We start from the raw sequence: 27,737 nt of genomic DNA on the forward strand, positions 1-27,737 counted from the left end.
CACTATTATATCATCCAGTCTGCCATTGACCACAATGGCACAAGACTACCGTAGATTCTGGTTAGGTATTGTGAAGTCAAAGAAGGAAAAGACTTTCCTCATAGCCACTCGTTGATCCACTCTGCAACTGTTCCTTGAGGGAGTCATTGCAGGAGAGTGTATTGGCAGGGTTCCCTGGTACGAAGGCTATTATTCAGCCTGCACATACTGGTATGGCTGTTGTGCTTTTTGTTTGTTTGTTTTTGTTTTTAAATAGCATGTATCCACCATGATGGGTTGCGCATCTCTTCTGATTGGTTGGTGCCAGTGCCATACTGATTGTTAAAAATTCCAGATAACACCCTTGCCCGGAGCATTCTTTTGTGAAACCTACTTTTTCTGCAAGAAAATGCCGTTTTCAGTTAAACTCCCTTTCATCGTTAGAGTGTCTCGTTTATTAGATAAAAGCTGTAGACTCTTAGTTAAAGTCTAAGCAAGATGACATGACGTTGTTAGAAAGTAGTAGTTTGGGTGTAGGTATAATATGATTTGAAAAAATTGGGAGGTTATATGTGCTTTGGGGCCTGGACCCAGAAGAGCTGGCTGCTCTTGAGGACTATGGCAATACTCAGTCGGCCTCCTAAGACAGAGGTCTACAGGGGGAGCCTGAATCGCAAATAGGAATTATACCCTCTGTTCCACTGGAACAATGCAATTGTTCCCACTACCACCCCACACACGGCAACCTGCACCACGCTGCTCGGAGTGGCAAGAGCCGACCTCTTCCTACCCCCTGAAACTGGGATCTTCCTCCTTTCCTTCTGGGTCTTGGGAAAGTACTTACGTCTTATCTTGCTTTTGCTCCCCTCCTATATGTGAGTCTGTGTTTTCTGTATAAAAGTCCCAGGGTTAAAACGAAAAGAACCTTTTTTTAGTTCTACTTTTGGAACCAGAACATCCGACTTTAACCAGTCGAATGCAATGCATAAAGCTACCTGCTGGGCATTGGGAGTTGTGAAGGTGCTTTACACACATGCTGCCATTCAACTCTCACCTCAATCCAGTGAGACAGGATTATTTCTCCCAAGTCCTGGATGAGGCTGAGGCAAGACCTGGGATGCAAACCCAGGCCTGCTGCTGCATGGGACAGCTCTTATAGGTGCTACCTCTGCTCTAAAGGGGCTTACAGTCGGTTGGGAAGATGAACCATGCCCCTATAACTGCAAGGTGAAACTAAATATCACAAAGTTTGTCAAACTTGAGGTCCTGGTTTTACCAAAAAATAATTGTAATGAACCTCACAAATACAAACTTTGCATACATTTCTTATACTAGTAATAATTTGGTGCATTTCCTTATATATGTACCCAAGTATTTGGGTCTTGTCTTTAAATCGATTTGTAATTATGCTCTTCAAAAATTTCCGATACACTAACATTTTCCTATGCCAGTCACAAAATGTAGAAAATTGTTGTTCTGGGCCGGGCGCAGTGGCTCACACCTGTAATCCCAGCATTTGGGAGGCCGAGGTGGGTGGATCACCTGAGGTCAGGAGTTTGAGACCAGCCTGGTCAACATGGTGAAACCCTGTTTCTTCTAAAAATACAAAAAATTAGTCAGGCGTGGTGGTGTGCGCCTGTAATCCCAGCTACTCGGGAGGCCGAGGCAGGAGAATTGCTTGAACCCGGGAGGTGGACGTTGCAGTGAGCCAAGGTTATGCCATTGTACTACAGCTCGGGCAACAAGAGCAAAACTCTGTCTCAAAAAAAAATTGTTCGTGTCTACGGCCATACTATCCTGAACATGCCCGCTCTTGTCTGAACTCAGAAGCTAAGCAGGGTCAGGTTAGTACTTGGATGGGAGAAAATTGTTGTTTTCATTCTTGTATCAATATATGGGATTTCATTATGTATTAAATGATTCCCCTATAAGTTGGCATTTAGGTTGTTTCTGATTTTTGTACCATGATAAAGCACACTGTAACATACGTTTTTGCACATGAACCTTTGGCTGCCTTTCTGATTTTCTTGGAGTTATTAGTCAGGAGTGAAATTACTCATTCCAAGGGCATAAACAGTTTTAAAGCTTTTAACATACATATTTCTCCAGAAAGGTTGTACTAATTTTTCTACTTCTAAGATTGAATAATCACTTTGGGGTATAAGAGGTGTCAAAGAGAAAGTGGCATTGGATGGCCGGGTGTGGTGGCTCACGCCTGTAATCCCAGCACTTCTGGGATGCCAAGGCAGGCAGATCACCTGAGGTAAGGAGTTCGAGATCAGCCTGGCCAACATGGTGAAACCCCGACTCTACTAAAAATACAAAAATTAGCCAGGTGTGGTGTCAGGCTCCTGTAATCTCAGCTACTCAGGAGGCCGAAGCAGGAGAATCATTTGAAACTGGGAGGCAAAGGTTGCAGTGAGCCGGGGTTGTGCTGCTGCACTCCAGCCTGGGTGACAGAGTGAGACTCTGTCTCAAAAAAAAGAAGAAAGTGGCATTTGAACCAGAACATTGAGGGCAGGCAGGAGTTCCACCAATGAAGGCAGGGGTGCCATTGAGAAAGGAGGGGACAAGGTATATGGGAGATGATGAGCATTCAAATTCAGCAGCGTTGGAGAGTATCCTGTGTATTGCCTCTTACTGATTTTGTGTATTGAATGCTAGGATTTGGGGCAGGCCATAAAGGGAATTAAAATATTGAAAACGTGAAACAACTTAGCAAAAACACTGACACAATCACCATTGCTGTTTAACTTTGTCTAAGCGTCTAAAAGCATTGTCATTATTGTACATTTCTTACTCCCCTCAGCTCTATGTTGCGTTTGAATAGAGCTGTTTACTGATCTTACCATGCTCTCATATAACAGGACGGTTTTCTCACATGTTCTAGAACATGCTGTCTTTCGCGTTGACATGGAGTCACACTGTGCTGCTGTCACTCATTACTTGACAATCTCAACCCTATGTTCCTCTTGACAGACCTCCCACTGGTGGTGTAGATTTATGGTTAAGAGAAGCTGGCAAGGCACAGTGGCTCACGCCTGTAATCCCAGCACTTTGGGAGGCCAAGGTGGGTGGATCACCTGAGGTCAGGAGTTTGAGACCAGCCTTGCCAACATGCTGAAACCCCGTCTTTACTAAAAATAGAAAAAATTAGCTGGGCGTGGTAGGTGGTGCCTGTAATCCCAGCTACTTGGGAGACTGAGACAGGAGAATCGCTTGAATCTGGGAGGTGGAGGTTGCAGTGAGCCAAGATCACGCCATTGCACTCCAGCCTGGGCAACAAGAGCAAAACTCCATTATATGAAAAAGAAGTTAAGACTGCCTTGGTTCAAGTTCCAGCTCTACCACTTATTGGTTATGTGGCTTTGGGCAAGTTCCTAAACCTCTTTGTGACTTACTTTCTTCAACTGTAAATGGGGTGATATGGTTTGGCTGTGTCCCCACCCAAATCTCATCTTGAATTGTGATCTGAATTGTAATCCCCATATGTTGAGGGAGGGACCTGGTGGGAGGTAACTGGATCATGGGGATGGTTTCTCCCATGCAGTTCTCATGATAGTGAGAGAGTTCTCACAAGATCTGGTTGTTTGCTAAGTGTCTGGCATCTGCCCTGTTTGCTCGCTCTCTCCTGCCACCTTGTGAAGAAGGTGCTTGCTTCTCCTTTGCCTTCCACCAGGATGGTAAGTTTCCTTAGGCCTCCCCAGCCATGCAGACCTGTGAGTCAATTAAACATCCTTTCTTTATAAAGTGCCTTGTCTCCGGTAGTACCTTTATAGCAGTGTGAAAACGGACTTACACATGGGGTTAAGAATGTTACCTACGTTTATAGGGCTTCCTTGTCCTTAAGTGGGTTAATACACATAAACCACTTAAAACAGTGCTGTGCACAGAGTAAGTCTCTTTAGTGTCAGCTTTTTCTTCTTTTTTTTTTTTTTTGAGACAGAATTTCGCTCTTGTTGCCCAGGCTGGAGTGCAATGGCGCAAACTCGGCTCACCACAACCTCCGCCTCCTGGGTTCAGCGATTCTCCTGCTTCAGCCTCCCGAGCAGCTGGGATTATAGGCATGCACCACCATGCCCGGCTAATTTTGTATTTTTAGAAGAGACAGGGTTTCTCCATGTTGGTCAGGCTGGTCTTGAACTCCCAACCTCAGGTGATCTGCCTGCCTCGGCCTCCCAAAGTGCTGGGATTACAGGTGTGAGCCACTGTGCCAGGCCAAGTGTTTGTTAGTTTTTATTATTTATAATGTTATATTCAGTTTGACCAATTGGCTAAAATTGGGCAGGATATTTATAAAGGGCATATGGCCCAGAGGTATGCCATGGCCTTCTCTTCACTGAGACAAGGCCAGAAAAATGCCTCCTTCCCAACTTGACCCACAGCTACAACCAACAGCCAGGGGCAAAGGTGAACCATTTTTATTCAGTTTCATGACAGAGGTTAAATAGACTTTTATGACATCCATACAAAATATAACAATGGTTGTGGGCATAAATAAGAATTGTTCTAACTATTCTGATTTTATAATGCACAGCTCTTTTAGTTGATTACAAATATGAAGTATATCACCTCAAGATGCAGAGATTTTTGAATTCTATTTAGCAATTTCAAAAAACTGAATTCTAGAACCGAAGACACATAAAAAGATAATTTTTAAATGGAACCAGCCACCTGGAAAAATATTTTGAAAAACGTGATTTAAACTTTAGAAAATACAACTTTTAATACTTAAGAGATAACATGATGCAAATGTTGCTTGTTGGCCTGACTTCCCAGGACTAAGACCCTCTGGGAATCAATGGGGCTCGGTGACGTAGTGAAACCTGCTACTGGGGTGTGGTCTCAGACACAAAATCACACTGGATATTGGTCCACAGAGGCAGGATTCTCTCATTGCTGGATGACTCTTGAAATGAAGCCTTTGCTTTTGTTACGCATTTGGCTTTACAATCTTCATTGACAAATAGTTCTGGAAAGGAAACAAAAACAGTGGTAAAAGAAATATGTATGTATATATGGTTTTCAGTTAGGGTTTCTCAATCTTGGTACTACTGACATTTCAAACCAGATGATTCTTGTTGGGGAGTGTCCTGTGCCTCGTAGGATGTTCAGCAGCTGTCACTGGCCTCTACCCACCGAGTGCCAGTAGCACCCCCCAAGTTGTTGCAACCAAAATGTCTCCAGACATTGCCAAATGTCCTCTTGGGGGTGGGGAGCAAAATCTCCCCTAATTGGGAACTACTGGTTTAAACCAATAGAATTTTTTTTTTCGTGACGGAGTTTCTCTCTTGTCACCCAGGCTGGAGTGCAGTGGCATGATCTCTGGTCACTGCATCCTCTGCCTCACAGGTTACAGCGATTCTCCAGCCTCAGCCTCCCAAGTAGCTGGAATTACAGGTACCCACTACCATGCCTGGCTAATTTTAAAATTTTTAGTAGAGATGGGGTTTCACCATGTTGGTCAGGCTGGTCTCAAACTCCTGACCTCAGGTGATCCACTCGCCTCAGCCTCCCAAATTGCTGGGATTATAAGTGTGAGCCACTGTACCCAGCTGCCAATAAAATCTAAATCAGGAAAAATAAATAACTAGGCCGGCGCAGTAGTTCACGCCTGTAATCCCAGTACTTTGGGAGGCTAAGGCGGGCGGATCACATGAGGTCAGGAGTTGGAGACCAGCCTGGCCAACATGGTGAAACCCCATCTCTACTAAAAATAAAAAAATTAGCCAGGCGTGGTGGTGGGCGCCTGTAATCCCAGCTACTTGGGAGGCTGAGGCTGGAGAATCGCTTGAACCTGTGAGGCAGATTTTGCAGTGAGCCAAGGTTGTGCCACTGCACTCCAGCCTAGGTGACAGAACAAGACTCCATCTCAAAAAACTGAAAAATAAAATAACTAGGAGCAGCTTTTTAAATGGTCAAGACAGTGGGACTGGGACCGAGTGTGGTGGCTCACACTTGTAATCCTAGCACTTTGGGAGGCAGAGGTGGGTGGATCACTTGAGATCAGGAGTTCGAGACCAGCCTGGCCAACATGGTGAAACCCTGTCTCTACTAAAAATACAAAAATTGACTGGATGTGGTGGCGGGCGCCTGTAATCCCAGCTACTCGGGAGGCAGAGGCATAAGCAATGCTTGAACCTGGGAGGCGGAGGTTGCAGTGAGCGGAGATCATGCCACTGTACTCCAGCCTGGGTGATAGAGTGAGACTGTCTCCAGAAAAAAAAAAAAAAAACCAAACAAACAAAAAAGCAATTTGACCATCTACGACTATAAAATAGTGTACATATACTCACAGATGACAAACTGGAAGTACTATACTGGGGAAAAATGAAGACACAAAACCCAAAACCCCTGCTACTTGTGTGGCTACAATACTATTTTTTTGAGACAGAGTCTTGCTTCTTTATCCAGGCTGGAGTGCAATGGCGCGATCTCAGCTCACTGCAACCTCCGCCTCCCCAGTAGCTGGGATTACAGGCATGTGCCACACACCCAACTAATTTTTGTATTTTTAGTAGAGATGGGGTTTCACTATGTTGGAGTTCACTGGTCTTGAACTCCTGACCTCAAGTGATCCACCCACTTCAGTCTCCCAAAGTGCCAGGATTACAGGCATGAGCCACCTCGCCCAGCTGATATTATTAATGTGAATTTTGGAGTAAGAGCTTTTGAATGCCTCCTGTGACATTCAGTGCCACTCGTCCAACTTCTGAGCATGGCTTCCTCTGCCTGGACTATCCCTTCTCCACTTGGCAAACTTGAATGTCCCCTCCTTGGAGGAACTGTCTTAGCAGGGGGTGCCCACGGTTGTTTGTTTCTGTCTCCATAACAGCTCACCTCCCTTAGTAATGTGTCCTTGTTCCCATGGCTGCTAGTTCCCAGAATATGAACTGCTCCTGGGCACCCGTCATGCCAATAATTCAATCGTCTCTATAACTTAATTCCTAGCCTATCGCAGATGCGCAATACATCGTCTGGATGGAGGAAGGGAGGTACTGCTTCTAGGCACACTGCCAAATCTCCCACTTGGATTCCCATTTATGACTGGGGTGATTAGGGGAAAATTTAAGGGGGAGGGTATATGTGACATGAACCTTAAAGAATGAGTGAGGTTTTCATAGATAAATATGGACAGAGAAACAAAATTGGCAAAGGCATCCAGATAGGTAAGGGCAATAATATTTGGGGAGGTTGGGATCAACGATCTAGTTTGGGTGGAACACAGGGTGTATGTAGACCCACAATGAACCCAGATTTGGGGATTCTTGAAGCTAGGACAAGGAATTGGGATGCAGGATGGTTTGGAACAAGAAAGTCTGAAGTCAGGAAGATCAGTTGGAAACGCTGGCTGTGGTCCAGACACACACTGATTGAGACCTGAGTGATTTCTCCTAGAATTGCTGAGACCAAAGTTATTTTCAGACCATAAAGCAAAGTTCTGCCCGTAATTTGTGAAACCCTGAGAATGTGATTCTAATTACAAGACACATTACTTTAAATTTCCCCAAAGCAGAAGGGTTGCAACCCCACGCTGCTGAGCAGGTCATTCTTCTGCACAGTGGTCAGGGCAGATGCCAAGGGAGAGGGCCAACCGCAACTCACAAGAAAGCCAAGACAAGGGGCCAAGGAAGGGCTCCTACCGGCAACGAGTAGAGGAGCACGGCCACGAAGAGCAGCAGAATGAGCAGGAACAGCAAGCCGATGATGACCCACTTAAAGCGGCGCCACACGATGAACTTCATGGTCTTGCATGGGTTGGTGAACCAGAGGAAAGAGGTTTCTGGTCGACTGCATTGCAAAGAAACGGTATCACCTACCCAACTCAGGAGGGATGCATATTTTATCCCAGAGCATAACACAGTTTCAGGAATAAAGAATCATATTAATAAGGTCAAGAAAAGATATTCCCCTTCGTTGACTGAGAAAGGCTCTTTAACCTATGACAGCTTCCTAAGATGCTGAACTTTGGTTTCCTGGAAAGAATTCTTTAAACGAAGCCAGATCACCAACCTCTCCACCCCTACCCACTACTATTAGCTACCAGATTAGGGAGACCACAAAAGCTAATCCATCTCATTAAGGCAATGGGAAGGGGGGCTCTCAGACTGCAGGTGTTTGGGGAGTGGGAGAACAAAGAAGGCCTCTCACTTTGGTAAGTCCAGCTTGGGGTTCATGTTGGGTTCGTCCCGCCCCTTCCCGGCTGGCCTCTCGTCGGCCTCCTTCTCGTTGAGGATTTCCAATGTCATCTCCACTTTCCCCTTCAGTAAAGCAGAGCAGGTTAAACACATGACATCACGTTTCACAAATATTTTTACTTCAACCCAAGGAGTATTCCCCGAGCAATGATTTTTATACTTGTAAAACAATCCTTAGATTGCCTTCAGTTTTTCTCAAGAGATTTCATCCCATTTCCTCGTCCATGTGTTTCTGAACTGATGCTGTGTGGGAAACTTTGAGGACAAATTGCTTCCCCCACTCTCTACTTTTCATTTGCTGTATCCCCCTCTAACGTTCTCACATTGGTCTCCTTGTCTTCCCACACACCTTCCTATGTAACTTCACTTGGACCCAGACTAACCTGAATACCGCTAATAACAATATCTAATATTTATTGAGCATTATTGTAGGCTCCCATTAAGAGAACAGAGCCATGTCTCTTCATGCCTATCATTGTCACCTATTGTGCACAGTTGCTGTCATTCAGTAGCTACTCCGTGTACACTAGCTCAATGAGTGAGTGAGTGAATGAATGTTGTCTCCCTGCTCAGGGGTTCCTGAGTGATGCTCCCAGCACCATTTAAATGTTCTACATGGGGTTATCTCGTATAATACTCATGGCAACCCTACAACTACTATTGTGTTCAGGTGCAAATGAGAACAGTGAGGCCAAAGTGAAAGTGGTCTAGAAACTTGCCCACTTTTGGCCCAGTGCAGTGGCTCATGCCTGTAATCCTAGCACTTTGGGAGGCCGAGGCGGGAGGATCACCTGAGGTCAGGAGTTCAAGACCAGCCTGGCCAACATGGCGAAACCCCATCTCTACTAAAAATACAACAAAATTAGCCAGCATGGTGGCGCGCACCTGTAGTTCCAGCTACTCGAGAGGAGGAGGTTGCAGGGAGCGGAGATTGTACCACTGCACTCCAGCCTGGGCGACAGAGTGAGACTTCATCTCCAAAAACTAAAAACAAACTTGCCCACTTTCATAGTGAGCCATACCTAAAATTGTAACTGACTTTCTAAGAGCCAGGAAAGTCCGCAAGGTCACCAACAATCTGGGAAGCACTGGCCCTGAGTAGAGCTCTGAGGACTCCTACCCTTACAGGTCAGACAAAGCTGGGTTTCTGACTTCCGCAAGTTGCTTGATCTCTCCAAGCCTGTTTGTGGAATCGCTGAAATGGGGACAATGTCTACTTCATGGCGTTGTCAGCAGAACTAAGTGAGGTTATGTGCAAACTGCTGTATTGTAATGGAAAGCAGTCAGTGGTTTCCTGGGACCAGGGAGGGAGGGAGCAATGGACTCCAGAGAGCGAGCACAAGGACATTTTGGAGGTGATGGGAAGGTTCCGGATCTTGATTATGGTTCGATGAGTGTATACATCTGTCAAAACTCATCAAATTGTGTACTTTAAATGAATACAGTTTATGTAAATTATACACCAAGGTTGTTTTTAAAAAGATTATGAATGTAAGGCACTTGGCATACTGCCTGGTTCAAAATTAATGATCAAAAATGTTAGCTATTTTTAATAATGCATAATGAACTCGGTAGTCTTTTGTGATATGGTATGGTAACCCACACTATTGCTTCTAGATCAAAATACATCTTGAGTTCCTGAACTTGCTTGTAATTTGTGGCCTTTTTATCCAACTAATGCCAGCACATCTTGCTGCTTCCATCCTTTTTTTTTTTTTTTTTTTGAGACAGACTTTCACTCTGTCACCCAGGCTGGAGTGCAGTGGCATGATCTTGGCTCACTGCAACCTACACCTCCTAGGTCCAAGTGATTCTCATGCCTCAGCCTCCTGAGTAGCTGGGACTACAGGTGTGCATCACCACTCCTGGCTACTTTTTTTTTTTTTTTTTTTTTTTAAAAGTAGAGATGGGGTTTTGCCATGTTGGCCAGGTTGGTCTTGAACTCCTGACCTCAGGTGATCCACCCACCTTGGATTACAGGCATGAGCCACCACACTCAGCCCCACCTTTTTTTTTTTAATGAGAAAAGTCCAAATTTGAAGTTCCCTTTTCCGTACTAAATTGTACTAGAAGCCCAGCATTAATTAACTTTCCTGATGAAGAAGAGTCCCAAGGAAAATATAGTGAAACTACCTGAGCTTCTAGTTTTTGACCATTCCAACTACTTCACCTTCCTCCAACTCCAAGCACATGCTTACAGCATCTCCCACCTTATATTGTAAGACAAAGGCAAACATATCCCAAAGACAAACTGTTCCTATAACTTAAATTCCCACCAATTTAAAACTTCATTTTATCTGGAGTAAGTCTATGGATAAAGGGCAAAACCGAAATGATAAAAGGCACAAACGATCTTCAACCAGAACCAGGAAATGTTCATACAGCCATCACGCGGGCGCCATCTTTCTCTGCGTAGCACGGCCACCATCCTTTCATGGACTTCTGCTCAAAGAGGGAGGCTGTCTTGGCTTTAAGGGGGTCCATGGCTTTGAGGTCCGGAATCATGTCCAAACTGCATTTCTCTGGTGATTTTGCAGGAATGATAGTGTGATGCAAGTCAAGTTCTAGGAAACCTAGCCAAGGAAACAACAGTAAGTCCAAATGAGCTTCAAGTGGATCAGCTGTTGTTCACAAGTGAACAGAACGTTCTTGTCTGGAGAGAGGCATGCAGTGATTTTGAACATGTAAAAGGTGAGTTAGAGAAAGGGGGCCTGGCAGACATTTAAAGTCTTTCCAGTTAGGATGGAAAATGGCCGAAGAAATAGCCATCCACTGTACAGCATCTCCTGTTTTCTTTCTCAAAGACATGAGCATAAACAGAGTTATTTAAACTAAAAGTAATGAAATATCTACAGACACAATTTTCACTCAACTCAAGGCCCTTGGATCTGAAATGTTTTCCTTTTAGTTCTGAGCTGCCCTGAGCAGAGAGGTCATTTGGCTTTGGGTAAAGACAATAGGTGCTTAGAACACAGGATGCTGGCTGGGCTCACAGCTATAATCCTAGCACTTTGGGAGGACGAGGTGGGCAGATCACTTGAGGCCAGGAGTTCGAGACCAGCCTGGCCAACATGGTGAAACCCCGTCTCTACTAAAAATTAGCTGGGCACGAGGGCACACATCCGTAATCCCAGCTACTCAAGAGGTTGAGGCACAAGAATCGCATGAGCCTGGGAGGCAGAGGTTGCAGTGAGCAGAGATCGCACCACTGTTCTCCAGCCTGGGCAGCCGAGCGAGACTCTGTCTCAAAAAAAAAAAAACCAAAAACCAAAAACCAAAACAAACCAACACAGGATGCTGCATGAAATGTGCATATCCAAGACTCTCCTAGTAAAACCTCAGAAACAGAATCTTGAGAAGGAGCACGACTCAAAAGAAAATCCTCACCAGGAACTGAGACTCCTAGCCTCAATCAGAGTGTCTGGAGAAACACATCGTCCCTTCTATAATGTGAGGCATTAACTCTTGTTTTGAGACTGAGTCTTTCTCTCTCACCCAGGCTGGAATACAGGGATGTGATCTCGGCTCACTGCAACCTCCGCCTCCTGGGTTCAAGCGATTCTCATGCCTCAGCCTCCCTAGTAGCTGGGACTACAGGTGTGCACCACCATGCCCAGCTAATTTTTGATTTTTAGTGGAGATGGGGTTTTGCCATGGAGACGAGGTTTTGCCATGTTGGCCAGGCTGGTCTTGAACTCCTGACCTCAGGTGATCCACCCACCTTGGCCTCCCAAAGTTCTGGAATTACAGGCGTGAGCAACCGCGCCCGGCCGCATTAACTCTTTAGTACCACTTCCACAGTTAGGGAAAAGTGTGTTTTGGGCTTGGGGACTCCTGTGAGCCCTTTTCCTCCAGAAAACGGTGAGTGTGATGTGGGGTCAAGAGTCTGACCTTCAGTGGTGGCAGCAAAGAGCAACAGGGAGGTTGTGGCATTTTCTCTTTAAACTGTCAGACTTAGGGACGGCCCTTCAGCATATAGTGGACCCATAAGACACGTGACCTTAGCCTTTCTTGACCTGTGACTGCTTTTGTTTCCCCTCTCCTTTTGGTTATGTTCTCACTCGGCATTTTGAGAAACAGTCATTCTCTTTATTTGTTGTCTGACAGTTTTGTTTAAATTCCAAAGGAAGGCCAGGCATGGTGGCTCATGCCTGTAATCCCAGCAATATTGGGAGGCCGAGGTGGGCAGATTACTTGAGCTCAGGAATTTGAGACCAGCTTGGGCAACATGGCAAAACCCCATCTCTACAAAACATACACAAAATTAGCCAGGCTTGGTGGCACGTGTCTGTGGTCCCAACTACTTGGGAGGCTGAGGTTGGGAGGATCTCCTGAGCCCAGGAGGTAGAGGTGGCAGTGATCCTAGATCGTGCCACTGCACTCCAGCCTGAGCGCGAGAGTGAGAGACTGTCTCAACAAACAAAGCCAAGGGCAAACCCTTTATTAGCCTAGAATTTACTATCCATATGCTTTATGTAAGCCTACTTGCATACTCATTTGTTTACTGACCTCTTACTAAGCACTAAGTCAAAACCATTGCATTAAGTGCTGTGCAGGGAAAAGGGATAAATAAGATACAACTTTTGGCGGGTGTTTCCTCTGCCAGGAGGGACCCCTGGAAGCAGCGTGGAAACAGGGAGACCAGTCAGGGGCTACTGTAACATGTGGCTAGCAGTAAGTGAGGTTCAACTGGCAAGTGGCAGAGATCACAGGACTAAGAAAATAAGTGTGCGTGATAAAACAGATGACACTGTAGGATAGAGTGGCTGGTGGGGCGTGGGGGAAAAGAGAGGAGGAAAACTACAGAGGACTCTGGGTGCTTTCGCCTGGGTGGCTGGGGAAATGGAGGGGTCGTGTGCTGCTAAATAAGTTCCTGAGGAGAACAGGGGTGAGTTGAGGGAAGAAATGCTGAGTGAGATTTCAGTCACAGTACAGGCGAGCTGCCCGCCAGGTATAAGGGTGGGGGGTTCTGGCCAGGAATCGGGAATGACCCTCAACGATTTCCTTTGACTGTACCACAGGCACTCTGAGAGCACAGGCTACATATCCTGGTTTAGGAGCCACACTTTGCGGAAAGGTGAGAGTTGAAGCATGACCTTCCACTGAGGTGAGAGTGGGTAAATCCCTGGAAAGGGTGGTTGGCAGGTTGGAGGAGAGCAGAAGAACCTCAGGGAAGGCCTGTATTTAAAGAGTGGGAGTCTGGGCACTGTGGTTTATGCTTGTAATCCTGGCACTTTGGGAGGCTGAGGTGCAAGGATTGCTTGAGCTCAGGGGTTTAAGACCAGCCTGGGCAACATAGTGAGACCTCATCTGTACTAAAAAGTTAAAAAAAAAAAAAAAAAAAAAAGCCAGGTGTGGTGGCACACGCCTGTAGTCCCAGCTACTCAGGAGGCTGAGGGGGCAGGATTTCTTGAGCCCAGGAGGTTGAGGTTACAGTAAGCTATGATCGTGCCACTGCACTCCAGCCCGGGTAACAAAGAGAGACTTGTCTCCAAAAATAAAAAAAATTTAAAGGATGCAGAAACAAGGCTGGCTAATGTGACAAGGCCAGAGCCAGGAAGAGTGAAAATCTGGAAAGCACAGTGCCATGGGGGGCGAGGGAGGAGTGCGCCAGGAGAGGGAGGGGCCCGGGCTGAGGGTGCATTGAACTAGTGCCCTTACCACAGAAGACAGGGGCAATGGCTGGGGGATTGGGGGACCTTGGTAACTTGGGAACAGGTTGAGGAGGGTGGGAGCTGATTCCCAGGTGCTGAGGAGAGAGTGGCCGGTTTGAAAGTGGATATAGGAATGTGGCATCCCCCTGCAGAAACAGGATTTGAGTCTCCACAGACAGACAGGAGCTGGTGTAAGACCCTCACCAGAGCCCTTGAAAAGGGATGGTACTCACTGTCAGGCCGCACTGCCAAGAGCTCATGCAAGCAGTGGGTGTGTCCCCTATCCCCCACCTGGCCCCCATTACCAAGAAGTATTGAAGATTTAAATAATTGCTTCCAAGTTTTCATTGACCTCACTAATTCCAAGTATAGTTTCTTAGAAGCAATGATCCAAATGGAAGCCCTACCCAAGTAGTCATCCAGAGAAAACTTGTCATTGTCCCATATCTGAATGATCAGCCTGGGTGGGATTCGAAATTCCGTTTGGTCAATACTCCAGAAATGCTCCTAAAACGAAAAGAAACATGGACACACCAGGTGATCATGATGACTCTGAAACGCTCACCTTTGGCTCCTTAAGACAGCATCAAAGCCTGGGGCCTTTCTCGCCTTTGCACCCCCCACCCTGACACTCCCTTGGGCCTCAATCCTTCCACTTGATCTGTATGGAGAGCAGTCAGGCTCCCCAGGAAATCACAAGCTGGGCAACTGAAAGAATGTCCCAGGCTTTTCCCAAAGAAAAAGATTTCTTGCCATATCCCTATCGGTGTGACTTCCTGCTGCCACCTGGGGGTTGGAGAGTGACTCATCTCCCCACCAAAGACCCCTATGTCCTATTTAGATTATCCTCCTAAGGCCAGGCATTCTAGGCCAGCCCACAGTATCACCCACTGGGGTGTCACTTCTGCTTAGCAACTTTCCACCCACCCCCCGCCCACACAGATGTCTGAGTGTGCTCTCATTCTACATGGGGGTAAGGAGACAGCCCAGATTCTACTCTTTTCTCAGTGCAGATTTAGAATGTCCTGGGATTTTTGGCCTTTGAAAAATACCACTGGGCTGGGTGCAGTGGCTTGTAATCCCAGCACTTTGGGAGGCTGAGGACACTTGAGGCCAGGAGTTTGAGACCAGCCTGGCCAACATGGTGAAACCCCATCTCTACTAAAAAATACAAAACATAGCTAGGTATGATGGTGCATGCCTGTAATACCAGCTACTTGGGAGGCTGAGGCATGAGAATCACGTGAACCTGGGAGGTGGAGGTTGCAGTGAGCCGAGATCATACCACTGCACTCCAGCCTGGGTGACAGAGTGAGATTCTGTCTCAGAAAAAAAAAAAAAGAAAGAAAGAAAGAAAAATACCACTGGCTTTTGTTTGCTTGTGGTCACTTAAGACCCTCAGATCCTCATACTAGACGCAGGTCGAAGGAGGACTAGGTAACTGTCCTGCAAGTTCTTGCTTCTCCTTGCCTCAATGTTAGCCAAGACTAAACATCTCTCCAGCTCAGGTAGTTCCCTGGTCCTAGTAGAAAGGGAATTTCCCAGTGCTTCATGAATTTGAAGGAAGATCACTGGGTTGTTTGTTTTTCATATTCCAGGAATGTTTTCCTTTGCAGGGCTCAGAGAGCCTGGCTCTGAGGGACTGGGCAGCCCACTCTGCTATTGTCCGTTGCTGCCTGACCGTCCTGGGTAGGATCATGCTCCAAGCACCACAGGGTATGGGGAGGTCCAGCCCTAGATGTGGGTAGACTGAAAGGTAACCGTACCTAAAGCCCTGATCCCCGCCATCAGCCCTGATGCCACACCATCTGAAAGTGTGCATTTTTGATGTCACATTGAGCCTCTGTACCTCTTGAAAGTCCCCTTTGGCACTTTGGGAGGCCAAGGTGGGAGAATAGCTTGATCCCAGGAGTTCGAGACCAGCCTGGGCAACAAAGTGAAACCCTATCTCTACAAAAAATATACAAATTAGCCAGGCTTGGTGATGCATGCCTGTAGTTCCAGCTACTAGGGAAGCTGAGGTGGGAGGATTGCTTCAGCCCAGGAGGTCAAGGCTGCAGTGAGCCATGATGCACCACTGCACTCCAGCCTGGGTGGCAGAGTGAGACCCTGTCTCAAAAAGAAAAAAGGCCCCCTTTGAAGGCATTCATCCCACTGGTATGAAAACCCGCCCACTGGCTGGATGCGGTAGCTCACACCTGTAATCCCAGCACTTTGCAGCGCTGAGGTGGGTGGATCACCTGAGGTCGGGAGTTCAAGATCAGCCTGACCAACATGGAGAAACCCCATCTCTACTAAAAATACAAAATTAGCCAAGCGTGGTGGTGCATGCCTGTATTCCCAGCTACTCGGGAGGCTGAGGCAGGAGAATCGCTTGAATCCAGGAGGTGGAGGTTGCAGGGAGCCAAGATTGTGCCATTGCACTCCAGCCTGGGTGACAACAGTGAAACTCTGTCTCAAAAACCAAAAAACAGTGCTTACTACAGCATTAGCACTGAGTAGGGCCAGCAGAGGGTAGGCCTAATGCGACACAGGGCTGGTGGCTGGTACATTCTGATGAGGTGTGGGGAGAGGCGGTGACCAGGCAGAGCTAGGGGAAGCTGAGAGAACGTGGAGGCAGGAATGGAACAGGGCATCTATGGAAGACATCTGTTATTATTGACTATGCAGGTTCTTTTTTGTTTTGTTTTGTTTTGTTTTGTTTTGTTTTGTTTTTGAGACGGAGTCTCGCTCTGTCGCCCAGGCTGGAGTGCAGTGGCCGGATCTCAGCTCACTGCAAGCTCCTCCTCTCGGGTTCACGCCATTCTCCTGCCTCAGCCTCCCGAGTAGCTGGGACTACATGCACCCGCCACCTCGCCCGGCTAGTTTTTTGTATTTTTTAGTAGAGACGGGGTTTCACCGTGTTAGCCAGGATGGTCTCGATCTCCTGACCTCATGATCCGCCCGTCTCGGCCTCCCAAAGTGCTGGGATTACAGGCTTAAGCCACCGCGCCCAGCCGACTATGCAGGTTCTAGACCCCCTTTATTGGAATGAAGGCGCCCAGCTTCTCCTTAGCGGACTCTCCCCTTTCCCTCAAATTTGAGAGAAGCTGCCTCTGTCTCTGACTCTGGAGCCTGGACAATCAGAGCATCCCTGGACAATCAGAGCATCCCTGGACAGCAATGGCTGGTTCAGGGATAGGCACATGACCCCCAAAGGCAGAGACACTGAGGCCCAATTCCAGAACTCTGGTTGGCCCCATGAGGGCTTCGCTCTTCTCTTTTTGCTGAGGTTAGAGGGGAGGACAGGATATTACCCGGGGCTGCCACCGTGAGTCCGTGGAGGAGGGTGGGGCGGAGAAGCGGGGAGCGTGAGACCAATTTCTAAAGTCATCATCACTTCACCGCGGGATCCAGACAGGCCTAAAGCCAGCAGACCCCTGGACTTTTTGGTAATGTGAACCAATACATCCCTTTTCTGGCGTCAGCCGGTTTGAGTTGAGTTCTGTAACTGAAAGTCTAACTAGTTAAGACCAGGAGGGCCCTGAGCCCTCACGGCGGTGTCTCAGAAGGAGGTAAAGCAGACGTGGAGGTTTAATAAGGAAGGACACCCACTTTAATACCGGGCCTCTGCTTGACTCTGCCTAGCCTGGGAAGACGTCAGTCTCCCTGTCACATAAAGAACACACTTGGGTTGTCGTTTATACTAATACAAAACCATTACTTCTCCCCTTTATCCTTCACCGCACCACCAGTATGTGAGGGGAAAGAAAGCTGTGCTCCTCATGCTTCCTAATTACACAAACACCTGTCCTAGCAGTGTGACCTTGGACCAGTATCAAGGTGGCAGATTCCCCATCTCTACTGAAGAGGAGCCAGACTCAGTGACATCCGAGATCCTGAGCAGCTCCAGCCTTCTGTGAGTTTCTGAGTTAAGGAAGATCCGTGATACCCACTTCCCACTGGCATATTTCAGAGCTCACTTTTTTCGCAACGATACAGAGTTGTTCGGCTGGAAGGTAGTCAAACGGGAAAACAAATCTCCAGTTAAAATTCCCTTCACCATCCAAAGACCTGTAATGGACATCTGTTTTCTGTTTGTTTTCTTCATTGCCAGGAATCCAGCTGAAAGGCAGAGGCAAATAGACTTAGCTTCACGTGACTGACAAGTCATGTAGCCGCAAAATTGTGCAGTAATTAGGGGAGCGAAGAGCAGGAGAATGAATGCACTTTTCTTGGGCAGATTCCAGTTATCTATGGAGCTGGGGGTGATTTATGGAGGGGAGGTGCTCTATTGCATCCAACACAGGTTGTGGCCAAATAAAATATCATCCCTCTAAAACCAAAGCAGGAAACCCTTTAGACTTCAGTTAACAGGGCTAAGGTGAAATTTTCTGGAAAACGTCAACAATGTAGCTTCTATTCTGGGTACATTGAAGCCTGCTGGCTATGATTTGAGTCCTCACAACTATAACTCATCAGTGTCTGTCAGCACTGCTGATAGGTTAAATGAATATGAGTTAGCTCAAAATTTTAGCATTTCCTTTCCCATATTTTACTTAAGCAGACCAAAGAAGCACAAATCAAGTAATCTTACAGCTTCCTTTTTATAAATTATTCTTAAATTCACTATGATAATATTAATGATACTGGCAAGGAAGATGTCAGCTCTTATTTCCACATGCATATCTATGAGCATTCATTTCACTAACATCTTAACTTCTAACGTTCGAGAAGTTTTCTTCTGCTTGTGCCTGGCACATAGCAGACACTAGATAAATACCTACTGAAGGAACGAATGAATGAGTGTGCCCGAAAAGAAGCTGTTGCCACTGGGAGGACTTCTAGTTTGAAACCAGGGGGTAACATTCGATTTTACACTGTCAAAGCAATAGAGAGTGCATGGTTCTCGAAACTGCACATTAGAATCACATTAGAATCAACTGGGGACATTTTTAAAATATTGATGCCTGGACCCCACAGATAGAGATTCTTGGTAGGAGGCAGGCCTGGCTGGAAAAAACTCTCTGAGCCTCATCTCGCATCTGTAAAATAAGATTAATGATATGTGCTCCCTTCACATGGTCGACACGAAGACAGAAAAGATTATGGTTTAGCAGGGGCAGAGTGTGAATGGGGACACCTTTAACTCACAGGTTATCTTCTGTGAACCAGATATGTACCATGCATTATTTTATTCTTCCCAACAACTGTGTGACTATCTCCACTTTGTGGAAGAGGAAACTGAGGTTCAGAGAGAATATATTAACTTGCACAAGGTCACATAGCCCAGAACTGACATGATTCCCAGGTCAGTCTGATTGCAAAGTCCACACCTGTTACTCTGCCTCAACCATAGAGACTGCAAAGTCACTCGAAAATATTAAGTCCTACTATTAGTAGTGGTATTAATATCAATCAACTACAGTACTTTTCTTTTTGCTAGTCAATTAACTGACTAGATAAGTTGAAAGATTCCTTTTGACTATTAACTTTTTTTTTTTTTTTTCTTTTTAAAGAACCAGATTCTCACTATGCTGCCCAGGCTGGACTTCAAACTATGGGGCTCAAGTGATCCTCCTGCCTCAGATTCATGAGTAGCTGAGACTGCAGGCATAAGCCACCATGCCCAGTTTTGACTATTAATTTTTAAGGTAACTCATCGGGGTGAGTTCACGTTCTCTTGGTCACCACCTTAGTGGCCTCACCTCCTGACCCACCCCTAAGGGTCACCATCATCCTGTCCTAGACTGCTCACCCTTACAGCTCTTCCTCTCTTTTCTTGTGAATTTTCACATTTAATTTTAAACATAAATCTTTTCATACTTTAAGACAAGTCAAACAGCTCCTCTAGGTATATGTATTTGTGTGCATGTATGTATAGCTTGATATGTAATATAATACCCAGCTGTGTCTAGTATCTTTTCACATATCGTATTTAGATTTTTATTGCACATTTTTCAAAGTACTTTAAGTTGAGCTTTATTCTCTGATTAGAGGAGTTTTCTCTCAGTTCAGAATTACTTGAGTTTGTTTCCCTGATTTGAAAAAAAAATAATGCTTATAATAGTCAAATAAATTTGCATATATATAATTAGCTGAGATTAGTTTTCCGTAGAGAATGGTAATGAGATCCCAAAATGAGAAAGAATAATGAAGAACTTGATGAAACATTCCCTGTTTACAGTGAACCTAAATGATACTAATTATATCTTTAACAAAGTTTTGATTGAAGGCCACATGGGATTATAGGTGAAAGTTTATTCTGACTTTATGAATATATTAAATGTCACAAGTCTTATCTTTTATATATCAAGGAACCAAACTCAGTCCATGTGGAACAGCAACAATACTATCTGCCAGGCACTGTCCTAAATGCTTTGAATAACTGGATCACCTGAATATCCCTGGGAAGGAGGAATAATCATTATCACCATTTTACAGATGAGGAACAGCGAGCTAACTACCTTGCCCAGCCAGCAGGGAAAGTACCAGAATTTAGTCACTATGCTGTACTGCACGCAACATCTATGATTGAGGCATATGATCAAGGCATCCACACAGACGATTTGAAATTGAATTAGGCAAGTAAGAGAATATTGAACAACAATGACCCTGGACATGTTGGATGCTGGCACTCAGTGCAGGTTGGTAGAATAAATGACTTCTTTTGAAATCTGTGAACATTTCCTCTTTTCCATAGACATGGGCTTCTGGTAATACAGTATGTAGAAAATGAAATTTTGGAAGCTTTACTTGTGTCTCAAAGGCTATTCAGGGTATCAAAGGGGAATAAAAAGAAACTACATGGCTAAAAAGTCCCAGAAATAATAAATCTGCTCAAGAAACTGAAAAAAAATCCACTTTGTCAAAAAGGAAACAAATAAATATTTATCAGTTCTTATAATCCTTATATAGCTTTGCTCATAAACAAAGTCCATACAGGTCTCACTCTCTTTCTCTATTCTCTCCCCTTTGCTTTCCAGGAGCTACCTAAGTAGATCACATTAATGAGATAAAATAGCCTCAAAAAACCAAGAATCCTATCTTGGGCGCATTCAGTAATGAAAACTCATGAAGAAGAGAGTCTGTTTCCCTGAGCTTGGCAAAGTCTCTTGTATGCTAACCTCACCCTTTGACGTAGATGTCACTCATTTCCTCTCCTGTGATGCTTTTCTCATCCAAGATAACATCCTTGGTGTTCCAGATGATTACACGCAGGTAGTATCTGCAAGAAGCACAGTTGGAAGGTACTTTTTTTCTGGTCCTGGACCAAGTCCCCAGCCCAGTGTATGTAGCAGGGTCTCAAGATGACTTACTTCTTGGCTTTCCGGGGTGTGATGTTGAAAGGAGGGCCTGGTGGCCCCAAACTCTTGGGGAAAACATCCACCCACATCTGAAGTTTTCCCTAAACCATTTGAAAATGAAAAGAGGACTGAAGTTATATGATGGGTAGCAGAAGCCACAATTTTCTTTAATATTTCTTAGATGAAACTGTTTATTTAGTCCCTCTAATTTATTAGTCCATATGGAAGGCAAGAAGTGGAAGAGAGCAAACCAAGATAAATCTTGTATGTACAATGTCATTTGGGCCACCCACTTTCCATTCTCACCCAAGGGTCTCTGATGGCTGCACATGTCCACCTATATCATAGTCTGGGTCTCACCTGGTTAATAAAACTGCAGACTTCCCATCACTAACCCAATCCCAACATACCCACACATACACCCCACATGCAGGCATGCACATGCACACACACACACACACGCACACACCCACCCCCTCTTACAATGACTTAAAATTGGGTCCTTCACCTTTAGCAGTTCTCATGCTGTCATTCTATCCATCACATTGCCCACCTGACACCAATCTCCATTTTGCCATACCCAAGTGTTTCTCTACTTACCTCAAAATACAAAAAGTAATGAATGCAATTAGTGAAAATGGTATTACATTTTGTAAAAGGAAAACTTACAACAAGGAAAACTTACAACATGGCATTTTCAAAATAGGAGCTCAAACAATGATAATATTATGGTTCCCAAAAGGTAAGGATTCCTGGCCATTGGTTCATTGGTTCATTACCACCAGGTAAGTGGCTAGCAGGAAGGGGAGATGAAAGCCTAGACTGACATTTGTGCTGCCATCCTGGGGAGGTCCTGCTCAGCTCTTTGACTGCCACAGACTGAGCCCATCCGTCTGACTCGAAAGTTCTTCCAGACAGGTCAGGAATGCCATAAAAAAACTATATCAACCGTACAAACCAATTTGTATTCTTCAAACTGTTTTTGAATGTTCTGTAGACTCTGTCTTTAGACAAAAACAAACTGATCTTCAAGAAAGTTGCCAAGGAAACCACTAGATTGGCTTCCTAATGCATTGTGACCAAAATACATTAAGTGCAGCTCTTGAAAAGGGATATATTTTACTATGATCCGACTCCCCTCCAACTAATCTGTAGGGCTCAGGGCTCTACAATTCATCAAGCACTCTACAGAATATTAGGCGTCCAGTGTCTCCCCAAACCCAGCCAGTCTGTGGCTAATGCTGTAGGCAGAAGTGATGGGGGTTTGTGGATTCCCAGGGAGAAATCTTCCTCAATCTGTCATTTCTTGAAACTCCTTATACAGCTAAGGGGCAAGAGGAGAAAAAGGAGGAGGAATAGATTCTTTGGTGAAAGGAAGAAATGGAAATGTAGAACAAAATAAAAGCAAGAAGGAAGTGACAAAACAACCTAGAAAGCCCAGGCCAACCCTTTTGCAATCAGCACGTCCATAGTTTTGCTGTCGGGGTCAACAATATTAGCATCATGAGATTAATCTCTTTTTTTTTTTTTTTTTTTTTTTGAGACAGAGTCTAGCTGTGTCATCTAGGCTGGAGTGCAGTGGTGTGATCACAACTCACTGCAACCTCCGCCTCCCCAGTTCAAGCAATTCTCCTGCCTCAGCCTCCCCAGTAGCTGGGATTATAGGCACCCACCACCACAGCCAGCTAATTTTTGTATTTTTAGTAGAGGTGGGGTTTCACCATCTTGGCCAGGCTGGTCTCGAACTCCTGACTTCGTGATCCACCCGCCTCGGCCTCGCAAAGTGTTGGGATTATAGGTGTGAGCCACCTCGCCCATCCTAGATTAATATTTCTTAAAGTGTGATCAGAACCTTTTCAGGTACTTGTTAAAATTCAGATTCCTGGACCCACCCTAGACCTACTGGATCCAAATCTCAGACATGACCTGGACATCTTTATTATAAAAAGCTTCCACGTAGATTATTTTGTCAGTGGCCATGTCTTGCTTTGCTTCTGTGGAAACTGCTCTCCATCTTCTGGGAGTGGAATGTCCCCCATCGCTATCCACATGGTCCTTGCCTCCCTGATACTGTAGTCTCAGATGGCACCTCCTGAACTGGGCTGAGCTCAATCACTTTCCCAGACCCTGCCCACCTCGCTGGAGCTGAGTGGTCCCATGGTTGGCAAGGGGGCCAAGTTTGGGCAACGAATCCCTAGAAATAGATGGGGCCGCATTACAACACACAAGCGCTCGAGGACTCTCTGTAATACTTTGACTCATAGGAAGGTGATCACAGCAAGAGGGCAGATGAAATAGAGATGAGACAGAGAGACCCTGGTTCTGGTTTGGTCTGAGTCATGGCCAATCTCCTTTCTGGATTTAGAGAGTTACCTGGAAATTCTTACAAAATATTCCCCTTTGATATGACACTAATTTTAATCTCATTTCTATCTCTGTACATCTAAAAGCATTCAAAGAAGATAAAAGGGGCAAACACGTCAACTATTGCCATTGCATGTGGTGCAGGGATAATGGTCTTTAAGGGAGGGGAGGCCCTTTACCTGGGAAATGTTGGGCTGGAAGGTGCTGTGCAAAGTCCTTGTTTCCACGTGCTCGGGGACCAGCCCCTGAGTCCTGAGGATGTGAAGAGCAAGCCGCTCTTCAGGGGCCCCGAGGTGTCGGTGCAGGATTTTGTTGGCTTCTGCAATGGAAAGTGGCATTGAAGCAGGAATGAGTATTTGGGAATAGTTTAGCCAGATTGCCTGGAGCTGCTTCCAGCACTTCATCCCAGACTTTGCCAAAATGGACAGGCAGTGCCAACATGCAGACTTTGACTTGTGAAGGAAGAGTTGACAGAACTGACCAGGAGCCCTGCCCCACCCAGTAACAAACCTAACTTGCGGGCTGCCGATAGTCAAGGGACCGGGATGCCAGAACGGGTAAGCGGGAGCATTCTGTATTTAATTCTGTGGCACGAGCTCATGGCGTGCCTGTTTCTCAGCCTCCCTTGCAGTTAGAGGAGGCCATGTGACCAAGTTCAGCCAGAGGGTAACATGGGTAGAAGTGACATGTGTATCCACTCCAGACCTGGCCCATAAATCCCTCGTGGGTAGGAGTCTCTATGTGCCTTTTTATTCCGACTGCAAAAAGGAACGGCAGCCTTAGACTCCTGCACTGAAGAACTGCAGAGCTAGAAGATGGCAGGGACCTGGGTCCATGGAGCACTGCTTGGAAGACAGCTACCCACCTGGAGGAATATCTACTTAGAATCAATGAGAAATAAACTTTTGTGTTAGAACACGGACATTTGGAGGTTCAATTTTTACAGCAGCTAGCATCACTGTGGTACTCTGGTTTTTTGTTTCTTGAGACAGTCTCGCTCTGTCATCCAGCTGGAGTGAAACAGCGCAATCTCGGCTCACTGCAACCTCCGCCTCCTGGGTTCAAGTGATTCTCACGCCTCAGCCTCCCGAGTAGCTGGGACTACAGGCATGTGCCACCACACGCAGCTAATTTTTGTATTTTTAGTAGAGGGGGGTTTTCGCTATGATGGCCAGGCTGGTGTTGAACTCCTGGGCTCAAGCGATCTGCCCACCTCGGCATCCCAAAGTGCTGGGATTACAGGCGTGAGCCACCGCACCCGGCCATCACTGTGGTATTCTGAAAACATAGGCCCCATATTCTCTTGACACTTCTCCCATGAAGAGGTGGGGTCTGTGTCATTTCCCTTTGAATCTGGAGACGTAGTCAAACACTAAAGTATGGAGAAAAGAGGCTGTGTGACTCCGAGGCTTAGACACAAAGGCCACACAGCTCCTGCCTGGTTTTCTGGGGACCCCCACTCTGGGGGACACCATCCACATGTAAGAAGCCTGAGTCCGCAGAGTCTGCCATGCTGGAAAGGCCTGTGTAGGTGCTCTGGTCATCAGCCCCAGCCGAGAGCTGGCACAACTGCCAGCTGCGTGTGTGGGCCACCTGATGGCTCCCCCCGAGCAGGGCTCTCAGATGACTGCAGCCTCAGCCGACATCTGACTGCAACCTCAGGAGATGAGCCACCCAGTCTCAAACGTAACTTGTGGACTGCCAAGAGCAAAGGGACCAGAACGCCAGATCCGGCGAGTGCGAGCGTTCTGTATATACTCTTGCGGCACAAGCTCACGGCCAGCCTCGGCCAGAACTGTTCACCTGAGCCTGTCCTGAACTCCTGACCCCCCAAAATGGTGAGGAAAACAAATGGTTGTTTTCAGTTACTAAGTTCGTACATCAATAGTAACTGGAACAATCCCCACGACAGGGGGGTTGTTTGTTTGGGGTTACCCTTAACCATCAGACCATGATGCTTCCCAATTTATTTCCAATCCTGTTTGCAAGTTCACGTGTTAGCAGCATCAACATTTCGTAAACATCTAATCATCCCTGATACCAAGTCCTCTTTAAAATGGAAAGACAAAACATAGGCTTTTTTGTTTGTTTTTTTGAGACAGGGTCTCACTGTCACCCAGACTGGAGTACAGTGGCACGATCTTGGCTCACTGCAACCTCCACCTCCTGGGTTCAAGTGATTCTCATGCTTCAGCCTCCTGAGTAGCTAGGATTACAGGTGCATGCCACCACACCTAGCTCTTTTTTTTGTTTTTTTGTAGTTTTAGTAGAGATGGGCTTTCACCACGTTGGCCAGGCTGGTCTTGAACTCCTGACCTCAAATGATCCACCTGCCTTGGCCTCCCAAAATGCTGAGATTACAGGTGTGAACCACTGTGCCCAGCCTGAAAACATAGTTTTTTACAATGTCATGAATCAAGCTGAGGAGCAGAAAGCACTCTTCTTCCTGTGAACCTTTCTTCAGCTCCCCCTGGATATCCCATGCACCTGCCACCACCCCCTCTGGGTATCCCTCCCCCATGCAAAATATGGAAGCACAGTCCGCATGCTCTGCGATGCTTACTGCAGTCTGTCACAGTGTGGCTAGCTGTTGATGCGTCAGGACAGGCCGTATTATAAATTGCTGCTTGGAAAGAGCAAGACCCCAAGCTTGGACATGAGCCAAATGGGAACGTAGCAGGCTCTTCAAGCCAACCACAGCATCCCTGAAGCTTCTGGGAGAAGGGATGGAACAAATGATGGAATAAACCTGGAAGGGAAATTCCTGCACTACCATCTGGGCATTTTTGAGCAAATTATGCATTACATGGAAATTAGTTCATTACTAGTACTTTGTGTAAACCTCTAATGGCTACAATCTAAAAAGGGCAAGTAAAACATAAGACAGACAAGAAAATGTGTCCACTTTGACACTTGACAAGACAGCAGAACTCTGATGTGGCTGTTGTTAATGTTGTTAGATAGTGTCACGTGCGCAGAGCCTCGTGGTGTAATTAGGGTACTGGCTCTGTCTATTCACTCCCCCAAACCAAGCAATATATATGGGTTACTATACTTTGTACAAGTTTACAATCCACAGCTAGGTGCTCACCAAATTCATCCAAACTGTAGTCTCGTCCTCCGTATCTGATTCTACTCCCATCTTCGGAAAGGATGGGTTGTGGGAAGCCTTTGAATCTGGCGACATTTTGAAGCAGCTGTGTTGGTCTCAGTTGATCTCGCCAGGTGTTGACTCCAGAACTGTGAAGAGCATCACATGGCTCGGAGTTATGGAGCAGCCTGCGGGTTCTTCTCGGATTCACACACACATGCTCGTGGACTCTTAGGTGTTCCCATACAGCGGGAGCAGGAAATCTGCGCTACACTCCGACTTTGGCCTAGAAATCTATTTCAGAGTCCTAAAAATCCATATGCTATTTTGGCCTCAGCGAAACAGATGTATTTATTTATTTAACATGTATGTAGCCCTCAGTTTCCTCCTCTGTAAAAGTGAGGAGTTTGACTGAGATCACTGAGTCATAATAGGCAAACTCATAAACTAGAAATTGCAAGCTATGTCTCATCAGATACTGTGGAAAGACACTGTATAGCAGGCAGGAGAAGAGGGACATCACAAAATTAAGTACAAGGCGCAGAGAATCCCTATTTCCCAAGGGCAAGGAATCCTTGCTATCAAACATTGCCAGCCCTCAGTCCTTGACATCCAGGAGGAGCTCAGTGAGGGGTAGCAAGGGAACTGGTCTTCTGGGCTGCCACCTGTGCCATTCCCCAGTGCATGGCACTGCTCCAGCTGCCACCATTTTACACACACTGTGATGTGAGTGGGGTTCATGAGGTGGCCCTAAGATTCCCTAAAATAATCCTGTGATTGAAATCCGTACCTAACTGAGTGACAGGAGCAGTGGCTCAGTGAAGGAAGGCGCTAAGGTAGAGGGCCTAGGCCTCCTCGGGTGCCAATGTCAGAGGCAGCAAAGTGCCTCTTGTACGGTCAAAGCAACTTACACACAGTACTCCTCTGGTATGCCGCAGTGGGACCCAAAGCGGGAAAGGAATCGGTTTTCCAGATCGATAATTGTTTCTCCTACTTTTTCATCCCGGGTAAAGGTGTCATAATCATAGACAGAAATTTTCAGGTCTTTTTCCTGAGGTAAGTAGCAGCTCAGTTCGTACATCCTAAATAAACAAATGCAAGGTCAGAATCTTCACGATCCATCTGGGTACCTCACAAAAACCCGTGCTCTGTGCACAGAATTCCC

The 27,737-nt window shown here is 46.1% G+C and overlaps 1 protein-coding gene across 8 annotated transcripts in view; it reads right to left on the minus strand.

Annotated features, from left to right (window-relative positions):
• Nucleotides 1-4,385: 4,385 nt before the first annotated feature.
• Nucleotides 4,386-27,737, minus strand: part of MYOF (myoferlin) — a 173,319-nt gene continuing 149,967 nt past the window's right edge. For all 8 annotated transcript variants that reach the window (XM_077946808.1, XM_077946806.1, XM_015147703.3 and 5 more), the window contains 11 exons: nt 27,484-27,654; nt 26,573-26,721; nt 23,661-23,800; nt 21,130-21,218; nt 20,943-21,038; nt 17,794-17,935; nt 14,239-14,338; nt 10,560-10,750; nt 8,131-8,240; nt 7,623-7,770; nt 4,386-4,951 (listed from right to left, as the gene is read on the minus strand). In XM_077946808.1, coding sequence (XP_077802934.1) covers nt 4,913-4,951; nt 7,623-7,770; nt 8,131-8,240; nt 10,560-10,750; nt 14,239-14,338; nt 17,794-17,935; nt 20,943-21,038; nt 21,130-21,218; nt 23,661-23,800; nt 26,573-26,721; nt 27,484-27,654 — 1,375 coding nt within the window. In that variant the 3' untranslated portion in view covers nt 4,386-4,912. The remainder of the gene's footprint in view (nt 4,952-7,622; nt 7,771-8,130; nt 8,241-10,559; nt 10,751-14,238; nt 14,339-17,793; nt 17,936-20,942; nt 21,039-21,129; nt 21,219-23,660; nt 23,801-26,572; nt 26,722-27,483; nt 27,655-27,737) is intronic.

Source organism: Macaca mulatta, chromosome 9 (assembly GCF_049350105.2).
Source record: "Macaca mulatta isolate MMU2019108-1 chromosome 9, T2T-MMU8v2.0, whole genome shotgun sequence".
NCBI lineage: Eukaryota > Metazoa > Chordata > Mammalia > Primates > Cercopithecidae > Macaca > Macaca mulatta.